Genomic DNA, 13500 nt, shown 5'->3' with positions numbered 1-13500 from the left:
ATACACATGCATGCTTATTTTGCCTAATACTACCGCAATATATAGCTCTTACGTATCTTTACAGGACCACCATGATGATAGCTCCATGCTGTTGCCTATGGAAATACATTCTCATAGCTAACTAAGAGTTTCATATACAAAATGATTTGCTAATTAAGAATACCGATCCTCCTGTGTGAGAATGTACTTTGTAAAAGGGGATGCAATTTTCACACAGAATTTAAAGATTAAATTTGTACTTTGAAAAGGTATGCACTAATAGCTCAGTTGACAAAATACAGAATTGCGGTGGTCGCAATTTGACCTACCTCATTATCATGCATGAGGTAGCTTGCAAATTGCGACCCACTACCATTTGCTCCAATCACAGGGATTGTGCTCTGCTGAGATCAGCAGACTACCATGTCCTGTGATAGCTGTTTAATGAATCAATTTTGAAAGGAAAACGGGATGTGTTAAAAAAATGGTAAAACTTTCCCAAACATTTTATGTCAGTGAGCAGTGGTCCCATGGGCCACTGCCTACTCCTAAAAAAATTATTTTGTAAACAATGATATATAGGAAGGGGCCTCTTGGGGACCCCTTTCCCTTTTGTAAATGGGTCACTATTTTCTTTGACTTGCTAGTAAAACACTAATGTTTGTGACTGGATTTCGGTCATAGCACATTTATTCATATCATAAAGAGTAAGGCCCTGATTTATACATTTTGGTGCAAAAATGCACCAACGCAGTTTTGCACCAAAAGGTTTAGCACCGGCTTGCACCATTTCTGAGCACCAGCTGGGCACCATATTTATGGAATGATGCAAGCCAGTGCAAAGGGTAGGCTAGCATAAACAAAAATTACGTTAGCCGGGTGGGGCAGGCGGTATGGAAGAAGGGTTTTTTTCACCAAAACATGACGTTAGGCAGGTTAGTGTAAAAAAAAAGAAATTACTCTAACCAGCCTTGCGTCATTTTCTGGCGCAAAACCATCCATACCACATGACTCCTGTCTTAGAAAAGACATGAGTCATGCCCAGCATCCCAGTGGCCAGCACAGGGGACCAGGGTCCCCTGGGCATGCCCATTGTATCCAGTGCCATGTAGGGGGCCCACTTCAGGGCCCCCAATGGCACTTAAAAAAATAGTTAAAATACTTACCTATACTTACCTGGGATGGGGTACCCCATCCTCTGCTGTCCCTCTGGTGTGGGTGGGGGTGTCCCTGGGGCCTGGGGAGGGCACCTGTGGTCTTATTCCATGGTGTTCCACCATGGAAATAGGCCAACAGGTCCCCTAACGCCTGCCCTGACCCAGGAGTTAAATAATGGTGCAAAGCAAGCTTTACACCATTATTTGACCCCTCCTCCCACCTGTGCATTATTTTAGCACGGGGGACAAATATGGCGCTACGACCATTGAGTCATTTTTTTGCACGGGAACGCCTACTTTGCATCTCATTGAAGCAAAGTAGGTTTCCACATCCAAATAATGACTTTAAGTCCATAAATTTGGCACTAAATGGGTCTAGCGCCAAAGTATAAATATGGAGTTAGTTTTGCACAGAATTTGTGTAAAAAAATGCAGCAAATTCGGCGCAAAACAAGTGTAAATATGCCCCTCAGTGTTTTTAATGGATGCCATTGATGCACACTTTCCAAATACTGACCCTTATTGGTAATTAAAACCATTTTGATGATTCAGAAAAAAACATTTTCTGTATTGTGAAATAGGTTTAGTACATTTAAGAAAGGGCGTTAGCATTTGCAAAAGCTCTGAAATTCTGGGTGAGAGGGTTAGCAAATGCTAAAATCCTTTGAACAGGAGGCCCTAACAGAGTTGTCATGCGCTATGCCTAATGCATCCTTATAGTGGCAATGTACTGATGTGGAACATATAAGCCAATTAGTTAACTCCATCACCCTCACAGCTCCTGAGGTTTGCTGTGTTGCTCCAAAAGCATATGTTATGTGGGTACGTGTTTAGCATAACAAAATTACTTTGAACACTTAGGGGGTCATTTCGACCCCGGCTGGCGGCGGGTGCCGCCCGCCGGGCGGAAACCTCCAAAAGACTGCACCGCGGTCAAATGATCGCGAGTGTCATTACAACTTTCCCGCTGGGCCGGCGGGCGATCTCCAAAAGATCGCCCGCCGGCCCAGCGGGAAAGCCCCTGCAAAGAGGAAGCCGGCTCCGAATGGAGCCAGCGGATTTGCAGGGGTGCGACGGGTGCAGTGGCACCCGTCGCGATTTTCAAAGCAGACATTGAAAATCTTTGTGGGGCCCTGTTAGGGGGCCCCTGCACTGCCCATGCCAGTGGCATGGGCAGTGCAGGGGCCCCCAGGGGCCCCATGACACCCGTTCCCGCCAGCCTCTTCCTGGAACAGGCTGGCGGGAAGGGGGTCGGAATCCCCATGGCGGCGCTGCAAGCAGCGCCGCCATGGAGGATTCCCTGGGCCAGGGGAAAACCAGCGGAAACCGCTGGTTCCCCTTTTCTGACCGCGGCGCCCGGGAAGCACCGCCAGCCTGTTGGCGGTGCTTCCTCTGCCCTCCACTCTGGCGGTTTGAAACCGCCAGGGTCGGAATGAGGGCCTTAATGTATTATTTTTTACCATGGATATAACCAAGATGCCACTCAAAGGCTTACACTAACACATGCTTGCATGGCTTACCTAGACCTTTGAAATGTGAATTACCTGCTTCGGTGGACTTGCATTGATACACCATAGTCATTGTGCGTTGCCCTGATAATATACATCACACAGATATCACATCATACATTATGCTCATGATTTAGCACAACTGAATTTACTGGCATGAAAATACTCCAACACTTTTATGACCATAAATGATTACATTGGTTGCTAGACTATGATATAAAGCAGAGAAGCTAAGAGGGACCAGCTATTGTAAATCCTTTCTCTGACAGATCATACAACAGTGCAGCACAAGCACATTTAAGAATGAATAATAGCGAGTATGTTGTGATTAAACTCTATATTAACTTGTTACCTTAAGAATTACGTTCATGACTTGGCACTCCTGAAATACTGGTCTGTGAACAATTTGCACATTGACTATAAGATAGTGAGGCACCTCAGTCTATTTATATCTGGAATGCGGATGTTAATGTAACCTTCGACACTAAGGTGAAATATATACGTCCTCTAAAATGGGATGGAGCACTAAAGCAAATGATTAAGAGTAGAATATAAGTTCTTGTGCTTATGGTGATGTTAAATAAAGACTTAGGTTCATAGTTAAGAAAAAGTGGCGCATCAGAGCTGATGTGCCACTTTTCCTGAACCCCCCCTAATGGCACCCAGCAACACCATGGTTGTGCTGTATTTATCATACGGTGTACCATGTCAGTCATTAGCACAACAGCGTCAAATGTTTGACGCAATTGTGCACTTTGCTTCTCTAGCATCAAAAATGTTAACGATAGTGTAGCAAAGTTCAAGGAGGACCATAGGTTTCTATGGGAGCGTCATTTTAATGCCTGCTTTGAGCAGGCGTTGAAAATGACGCCACAAATGGCGCAGTGAAATCTGTTCAATTTCAGTGCACCATTTTTGCGGGCCTCCTAGCACTAGTACGTCCCCTCCTGCATAAATTATGCCTGGCACAGGCATAATGTGGCGCAAGGGTTAAAAAGTGGCACAATGCATGCATTGCGCCACTTTGTAAAAATGGCGTCTGGAATAAAACACTTAAGCGCCACCTCAGCGTAACAAAAATTTCACTATGGCGGTGCTAAGGTGGCGCTAGGGGCTTTTAAATATGCCCCTTATAGTATTGCTTATATGTAACTTCCCTAGCCCTGCCAAAGTCACTGGATTACACCAGTCTGATGAAACGTGTTAGCTGGCTGGAACTTTATTTCCAGAAAAGTTTTTAATAATAGAATACTTCTTAGAAGGACTCTTAAACTGGTTATTTATAGAAGCGTGTCATTAGCAGTTTATATGATGCTTTTTGATTGTTTTTTTTAAGTATGGCCCCATTCAAGACCTTTTGATGTACAAAATGCGTTACCGTATTGCAACTTTGAGAGTACTGGAATAGCTTTTCTTTCTCCATTGTAAGCAATCACTACCGATTATATATTTGATTGACATTTCAGTTGTGTACTTTACGTACACCTGGTATGTGGGTGCGCTGGCACATCTCTGGCTATTCTAACTTTTATTTATTTGCCAAAATAAATTAAAACATTACACACTCGTATGAGAGGATATCTGTAACTTTCACACTCCAATGCGTCAATTTCACTAATTGTATCCTTTGTCCAAGGAACCATTTGATCACTCGCTCTGGCAGCCCTCAAAGTAGGTTTTTTTTTTGCTGGTGGAACTGACTTAGGCTCTGCCAGAAGAAAAACACAATTCGCCACTTTTGTATGGAAAATGTGAACCACAAGTGTTGGTACATATGCTACTTTATGGCAGATTCACCGTTTGACCAAATTCAAAATTACCCCTAAGTCATGCTCCTTTTATAGGTCAACATCTCACTGGTTGCACATGCATGCTTCGAACTACACATGTTTATTTCTATATTTATATTTGCATTATATGTTTTTCCACTGTTAATGGATAAAGCGTACCTCTTAAGCTGGCATGACTGAATCAGAAAATGAGGTATGTAACTAGTGAGGCACACGTTTTATTATGAATATACCAGTACACTGCTTACGTCAAAGCACAACTATTGCACCATGTTAATATTTTAGCAAAAAAAGCAGAATTTATCTTTGTCTCTATTCAAAATAAATTTGCTGAATGACGCTACAATACCAACATTCAAATGCATTGCAGCCCATAAACCCACATACTTACCAAATGCAGGTGAATAGTAACCTTCTGGGCAAGAGACACACGCGTAGCAACATCTTATGGCAGAATATTTCCTGATCTGTCCAGGTTCACATTGACGTGAGCAATTTGAAAATGGAGTCTGCAAGGTAGTGAACACCAGTGTCAAATGTAACGGAATCAAGTCTATTGTTGCTAGTGCTCAAAAATTGCGTTACACTTGATTTAGCAGATAATTTGCAAAACATACGTGCATGAATTTATTCATTTGACACATATTCCACTCTCCCTTTCTAAAGCAGATTCATGTGATGATGAGAGTTGAGGATGAAATAGGTGAGCACTCAGATAACACAACAAGATGAAAAATGGGCAGCTCTGTTTCAGAATCAGAGTTGGCTAAACAAGTGATGAGGCTTTCCATACAGTGGTAAAGTAGGGCACTTATTAGGGAGTGAAGATTGCCTGGCCTGAAGTTTGCCATCATTTAGGGGAGCTCCTTCAGCCTCACATCGATCCTGTAATACCCTTGTGCTAAACCAATATTTTTCACTGCCTCTGCCGCCTCCTGTCCAATCTAAGAGGGCAGTGTCGGCATTTCTGCCGCAGTGCCTCTGAAAAACACCACCTGGGTGATTTGAACTGCTGTTCTTCACCCATCCTGCAGCCAGGGCTGTGAGTAGGCCATGAGGCCTGCCGGAGGTGCAGTGGGATGATGACCAATCCCGATCCCCTATTCCTAGGGCACCCACTGGCAGTGTGTGTGTGTGAGGTGGGGGGGATGTGGCATCCCTTCTCTCTTGACAGTCCCGGGCGTGGAGAGTGCCTTTTGACTGTGCAGCTGATTGTGCCAGTTGCTGCGGACTATGGACCCCAGGTGCACAACTGTGGCAAAAGGCCCTGGGGTTGCTGCAGGGCTCTGATCTCAGTGGGTGCACTGGGGCAGGCCAGTGAACAGTGCCAAATGCTGCGGCCTTGGGTTAGTACTCCAGGAGCATCGAGAGGACCACACGCCCTTTGTGCTTGGTGTTTGGAGGAGGGTACCTGTGAGAGCCTATGGGGCAATCGACTGATACTACTGTTGAGCAGCACAGCTTCCTGACGCCGCTAGCCCCTGTTAGACTTTTGCCCCATGTGTTGCAATTGTAAGGACTCATGAGTACTGCCTTAATTGTTTTGTCACAACAGTATATGGCTTACTGCCCCTCCCTGATTCAGAGCTAGAACTACACATCTAACAGTGTTGTGCTGATTGGTGTGCGGGCCCTGAGCTGGTTCCAGTCCAGTGAGGTGACTGTGTAAGACTACAGCCGAGGCACTGCAGTCCTTTTGGTGTTGGCAGGACTGTGCTCCGTTCTTGGCAAATATTGCTTTTCTTCATTTGGTCTGACATGTTTCACTATCCTTAGCATGCATAAGAGGCACTCTTTGAGATCTTTCACCTCCTCATTGGTTAGTTTCTTGAGGCAATGGTGCTGCTGGTGGTCTCTCTCTGCAGCCAGGGGGGCAACTGTTCACAAAGGGTAAAACGGATAGGACACAATCCAACAAAACCCCTAAGCCCCGTGACAAAGGAACAGCAGCAGCACTTGAGGATGGTCAGGATGAAGCGGGTCCAGAGATCGGTAGTGAACTACAACAGATTCTGGCAGCTATACAGCAGAGCCTCACTAAAATCGACAGCTAGATTAATGCACTGACCTTCCTTATGGATCAGATGTCTGAAACCCTAGACAAGCATGCAGAATGACTTGACATGGCCGAGAGGCGCATATTAGAGGTTGAAGATGAACAAGTTACTGCCTCTGCACCTCAGCAGCCGATGGAGAAGGTGCTCTCTTCCTTACAGGTTAAAGTGGAGGATCACATCAAAACAATCATCGATGGTATTTGTGAGTGTACTGTAAGGTAGGGATACCAAGCCATACCATATAGAATGCCCCAAATCCTCAGACACCAGCTGTGGGGAGATGATTTTAACTGTGTTTTGTGCTCTGACAGGGATTGCTTCCAGGGTCCGCTGCAGCAGCCACTGGAGGCGGCCTGTACCCACAATGTTATCACCATGCAGTGTGGTCTGTTGGATATTTGGAGGGATAGGTCGCTCACGGGTGTGGGCTACACTCATTATTCCATGGTGCATTACATTGATTCACGCATACATTCTCACTCTTTAAATTTTTATTCGGCTGTGAAGCCATATAAGCACAAAATATCCATTGCAATAAAAACATCATATAATCAATAAAATGTTAATATACAAATACGATTCAAATTATGAAATCCCTTAACATCAGTGCAATATACAAAATTGAGCAATATAACAAAATCAAAAGCTGCCAAGCTGCAAAGGATGACTCACTGTACTGCAAGATTTTTGTGATCGAGCCTCTATATGCATAGCAAAAAAGTGAGACTACAAACACAATGGGTTATCTTACATCACTTCTCAGGACTTTATTGGCCTTTCTATAGTCTTGTATGCCCAAAATACAGCAAATCATGAAGATCCATTTCCTTCTATATCTCATGTACATAGGGCAAAAAAGTACAGCACCTTTAATAGATTCAGTAGTCCTAATACATAATGGACTGAATACATCGGACTCCCTGGAGACACTCTGCCATTTGGTTGCAAAGGAATAAGTTATAGGGTCCCAAAACGAAATTTTAGATATGGCGACTTTGCTTGGGGGGGCTCTATCTTATCCAGAAAGAATTCCAAATCAACCATTTTAAAACTCAAGAAATATTGTTACAAGGAAGTCTACCATTGGTTGCCCTTAATAGAGTGCATGCTTGTTTTGCCAGAACAAGCCCTTTAAATTGGCTTTAGAGACTCCAATAAGATCTGAGGAGATGGACCAGAGGTTCACACAAACTGACTGGGTAAGAGAGTTTTTAATAAACCTAACCCAGAAAATCTTCAAAGGTCTGGGTTGCCCCAGGATGTCCTCCAAGCACTGCTGGTAAAGGAGCAGCTCAGACATCACCCAAAGTCTACATCACTACATACTACTAGAATTCGTCTCAGACCCAATTTATCACCAACCGGTCTCAGACCTATGTCTAGGCAAAGTGGAATAGGCGGAGGGCTAGCAGGAAGGCTGATTAATGATCACATAAGTTGAATTTCTACTTTATCTATACAGCGTATATCTTTGTGACCCCATAGCTCTGCACCATACAATATGGCCCTCAGAGCCTGCAAATTATACATTTAGAGGACTGGAGAAACAATAAAAAGTAGAGAACCCATCTGAGACCGCGCAATTGCCCCGGAGTACTGGCCAAGCTTCTGCCTGCACTTTACAATGTGAGGAATCCAGTCAAAATGTTCTGGGAGCATGATCCATAGGTAATCAAAAACATGAACTCCTTCCAACGGAGCTCCATTAAGTGTGTGGTTTGGCCTAGAGGATGAACTGGGATTATAAACCATGTACTTGGTTTTGCTAATGCTAATCTCTAAGCCCCTCTGTTTGCAGAACCCTCCACAAGCTTTTAAAGGCCCATAGGGGTTTTAGAGATCAGAAGGTTTTCATCTACAAACAGCTAAGGGGATCATTCTTGAAGCAATGATACCAAAACATAACAAATAGGAGGAATAGAGTCAAAGCAAGAACACATCCTTGCCAAACACCAGGGTTTACTATGATTGGGTCAGTCAGTTCATCCCGGCACCCACAGTGAACCTGGGCATAGTTTCTGGTATGAAGTCAAATGAGGACATGTTCACCATCACCTTCCAAAGAATTTCCCTGGATACTAGGTTGTAGGTGGACTGTAGGTCAACAAAGATCACCTTTAGACAACCACATATTTCCAATACAAATGTGGGAGAAGAACCTTGGTGAATGGTGCTTAGGCCATTTATGAAACCAGCTTGCAGGGGTGTCAGTGTTGCAGTGTGAAGTAGCCGCTCACGCAGCCTTTCCAGAATGACCCTACTTAAAATGTTCTGTGTGCTGTCAGTAAGGTTAATAGGCCTGTAGTTTGAGGGAAGAGACCTGGATAATCTCTGCCCCTACCCATGTGGGTGGCATTGGTGAACCATTCAAGATGGCTTTAGAAAGCAAACTAGATATGACTACCAGATATTCTGCCAAGATGGTATTATCTATTGGGGAGGGGTTATCCGACCCTCATTGACAAGAATCTTCCTGAAAGAGTGGTTACCATTCTCTTTGATGGCACAGAGCATGGATACCCAGTTATCATAGACCCAATCTCTCTTTGCACAAGCAATCGCAGATTTGTAGGACTGCCTAGCTTCCTGGATCTGTTTCCTATCATGATCTTGAATGGCTTTAGAGAGCAGACGTCTAAAGGCTCTGCAAAACGTGTTAAACCATGATGCCTGTAATTTTCTCTTTGCAAGTGCATGGGACTCCACAAAAAAGATGTTCCTTAGGGATGCAAACATAGCATTGAGGATTAAACTCATGGTCTCTAGAGCTGCCAACGTATCTGAAGATGCTGCCATAGACTGCACAGCCTCGAACATGACAGCCAATGTATTGTGAACTCCCTCGGTGCTGCTAGGAATTCCACAACTGAACTTCATTTTAATCTGCCCTATTTTTAGTAGGTTTGAGCCTCCTATTAAAGGGTTCAGGGCCAGTATTGGACAGGACGGTTCCCAATTAAATTTGTGTTAGATCTAATGCGTTGTGGCCTCTGTCTTGCAGAGGAACAGCAAACACGTCAACCAATTTGGATCAGAGACAGTTGTCCAATAAAAAATAATCAATTAAAGTAGTGTGTTGCGAGCGGTTGAAAGTATGCCTCCCCTCTTTGTCAGAAAATGCCCTCCAGTTACGTGCTCTGAGGCCTTGGTTCAATATAAATGCATTTAACTGAACTACAACAGCTGATCATTTCTTGATAGGGGAAGAGTCAGCCCGGGGAATGACCAGACCTTATCCTTATCGTCAGCAAGATCCTCACTATAAATGATCAATGCACAAATGTGCAGTTAAAATCACAGGTTACAATTTTATAAGCATCAACATTAAGCGCTGCCATACGGAAGTCCAAAATATCTATGACTGATGATTCAAAACTGCTACCCCCCAGGCCTGGGATAAAAATTGTAAACTTATAAAGTTGCATTGGCAGTAAACTGCAGGATAACACATAAAACATCGGGTGAGCCCAACTCGATCTCAGTGGCTAAGCAAAGCAATGAGTTTTTCACCCAAGTAGTAAGCCTGCCTGAAGGTCAGTCCTCCCTGTAGGAATGGTGGCCTGAGTGAAATTAGCAAAACCTGGGTGGAATAAATGAGATAAGGACCAGGGGACATATTTACTCTGTTTGCACGTCATTTTTTTACGCAACAAAAATGGAAAAATGGCACAAACTTAACCCCATATTTATATTTTGACGCTAGACCCGTCTAGCGTTAAAATATAGGAGTTATCGTCATTTTTGGATGCGTGAACACACCTTGCGTCAATGTGATGCAAGGTAGGCATTCCTGTCCAAAAAATGACTCTATGCCTGTAGTGCCATATTTATGCCCCAGTGAAAAAAACGGTGCATGGGTAGGAGGCGGGCCTATATAATATCACTAAGCATTATAAATGACTATATTGCCCCCTACCCCGTGCCCTGGTGTGCCGTATTTTAAATACGGTGCACACATGGTGGCGGTAGGGGTGTGTTAAGGGGTGCAGGGAAAGTGGTGCTGCACTAGGTACATCACCACATTCCATTAATCTGACCCTAAGTATCAAGGCCCATATTTATACTTTTTGACGCACAACTGCGCCAACGCAGTTGTGCGTCAAAAATTTTACCGCCGGCTAACGCCATTCCAACGCGCCATGCGGGCGCCTTATTTATGGAATGACGTTAGCCGGCGCTGCGGACTGGTGTGCGTCCAAAAAATTTACTCCCACCAGGCAGCGCCGGCATATGGGAAAATGGGGGTTGTGCGTCAAAAAATGGGGCAAGTCAGGTCTGAGGCAAAATTCAGGCCTCAAACCGGATTTGCGCAATTTTTTTTTATGCCCAACCTCCATTGAAATGACTCCTGTTTTAGCAAAGACAGGAGTCATGCCCCCTTGCCCAATGGCCATGCCCAGGGGACTTATGTCCCCTGGGCATGTTCATTGGGCATAGTGGCATGTAGGGGGGCCCAAATCAGGCCCCCCTATGCCACCAAAAAAATCGGAAAAAAATACTTACCCAAACTTACCATTACTTCCCTGGGATGGGTCCCTCCATCCTTGGGTGTCCTCCTGGGGTGGGCAAGGGTGGCAGGGGGTGTCCCTGGGGGCAGGGGGGGGCACCTCTGGGCTCCTTCCAAGCCCACAGGTCCCTTAACGCCTGCCCTGACCCAGGCGCTAAAAAACGGCGCCCATCAGGCTGTGCGTCGTATTTTAAGGCCCACCCCCTCCTGTGTGTCAAAATGACGTCAGAGTATAAATATGGGGCACAGGCCTTAAAGTCATTTTTTGGAAGGGAACGTTAAATATAATTAACGCACAGCTGGTTCCCCCTTCCAAAAAATGACGCACATGGTGGAATTTTGACACCCACAGGGTCGGACGTCAAAGTATAAATATGGAGCAGGGTTTGCGCCGATTGTGCGTCAAAATTTTTTACACACATTCGGCGCAAACAGAGTATAAATATGCCCCCAACAGTTTTCTCATGATTACTCTTAAGTTGGTGTTGAGTCATTCATTCATGCACTTTCTACAGGGCCAGCCAAATATGGCTACAAGGACCAAGAGAGTAGACTTTCAGATATAAGCCACAATTATTGCCAGCATGTTGTGGTGGAGCAAAAGTGTAGCTCACAAAGAAGTAACTGGTGATTGGTGCTCACATAAAACATTTCAATACCTTTGTGCCACAATTGCGCTATATAAAACAGCAACAAAAAAAAAAAAGAGGTCCAACATATTGATTGTAAATGGATATTGAGCCATGTATAGCACTAGGTGGGAGAGGGAGTCCTCAAATATAACCCACTGAAATGTTTTAAGCAGACTAATTTGAATGCTTTGCCAGTGAAAGAACATCAAGCTACGCCAAAGAAAATCTTAACACATCCTGCATGCAGATCAATAAACTCCTGTTTGCTGAACATGGACCGACAGCTACCTGAGGAGTCCTGACCTTTTATGCTTTTTGCTATGTAGCTACAGGAGCGCTAGGAGGGAGACATCTAAGGCTGCCTTGAACACTTAGCTATAAAGACCAAAAGGAATTAACAAAAGCATATGCTAAGTTTTGATGGGATGAAATATCCAAGATGCTCTATGTAAGCCCATCATGCATTTGACATTAAGGCCCTGATTTATACTTTTTGGTGCAAAACTGCACTAACACAGTTTTACACCAAAGCGTTTAGCACTGGCTTGCACCATTTCTGTGCCCCAGTCGGGCACCATATTTATGGAATGGTGCAAGCCGGTGCAAAGGGTAGGCTAGTGTAAACAAAAATGACGTTAGTTGGGTGGGGCTGGCAGTATGGAACAAGGGGGTTTTGCATCAAAAAATGACGTTAGGCAGGTTAGAGTAAAAAAAGAAAAATTGACTCTAACCTACCTACAGTAATTTTCTGATGCAAAACCATCCATACCATGCCCACCACCCCAATGGCCAGCACAGGGGACCAGGGTCCCCTGTGCATGGCCATTGCACCGAGTGTCATGAATGGGGGCCCATTTCAGGGCCCCCTATGGCACTTTAAAAAATAAAATAAAATGACTACCAGTACTTACCTTGGATAGGGCCACCCATCTTCCGCTCCCTCTGGTGTGGGTGGGGGTGTCCCTGGGGCCTAGGGAGGGCACCTGTGGCCTATTCCATGGTGTTTCACCATGGAAATAAGCCCACAGGTCCCCTAATGCCTACCATGACCCAGGTGTTAGAAAATGGGGCAAAGCAAGCTTTGCACCATTTTTTGACCCCTTCTCCCTCCCATGCACCATTTTTGTACGGGAGAATAAATATTGCGTTAAGGCCATAGAGTAATTTTTTGCACGGGAACACCTACCTTGCATCTCATTAAGGCAAGGTAGGTTTCCACGTCCAAAAAATGACTTTAACTCCATTAATTTGGCACTAGAGGGGTCTAGAACCAAAGTGTAAATATGGAGTTAGTTTTGCACCGAATTATAGTTAAAAAAAAATTACGCTAATTCAGTACAAACAGAGTTTAAATTTGCCCCTAAACCTCTCATTGATTTCTTGAGTATACTTCTGAAGACACACCTACTGAGGGTACACAAAGTCCTACAGCACATATGTGCACGATTTGAACACATGCATTAAAAATTGAAAAGGCACCATCTCCAGCCATCTGTGTTCCCTTCTGTCAGCAAAAAATGAAGAAGCAACACAAAAATAAAATGGAAGATACGTCCTATAACATTGCTTCAAATATTTATATAAGACATCATACTACTAGTTGTTGAAAGTGTGAAAACTTAGAAAGACAAAGGTGTTTACATCAAATTAATAATCCTACATCTTGGATACTTACCCTGCTACTGAATCTCTAACTTAAAAATATGAATGCATAATTAAAAAATTGCTAAGGTAGACTTTTAGGGCCAGATGTACAAAGCATTTTTCTGGTAGCAAATGGCCATCAGGCTGTTTCCAACAGGAAAAATGATATTTTCCATGTACAAAATGCATAATGAAACTCTGTAACTTGTTATCAAATTGCATTTTA

At 44.1% G+C, this 13500-nt stretch overlaps 1 protein-coding gene across 1 annotated transcript in view; it reads right to left on the bottom strand.

The window, feature by feature from the left end:
* Nucleotides 1–13500, bottom strand: part of LOC138296325 (G-protein coupled receptor family C group 6 member A-like) — a 302127-nt gene that overhangs the window by 46819 nt on the left and 241808 nt on the right. The window contains exon 5 of the mRNA XM_069235364.1: nucleotides 4826–4943. Coding sequence (XP_069091465.1) covers nucleotides 4826–4943 — 118 coding nt within the window. The remainder of the gene's footprint in view (nucleotides 1–4825; nucleotides 4944–13500) is intronic.

The sequence above is a fragment of the Pleurodeles waltl genome, chromosome 5 (assembly GCF_031143425.1).
Source record: "Pleurodeles waltl isolate 20211129_DDA chromosome 5, aPleWal1.hap1.20221129, whole genome shotgun sequence".
In the NCBI taxonomy this organism is placed as follows: Eukaryota; Metazoa; Chordata; class Amphibia; order Caudata; family Salamandridae; genus Pleurodeles; species Pleurodeles waltl.
The sequence above is the reverse complement of the archived record's forward strand: the minus strand, read 5'-3'. Positions and strand labels throughout refer to the sequence as shown.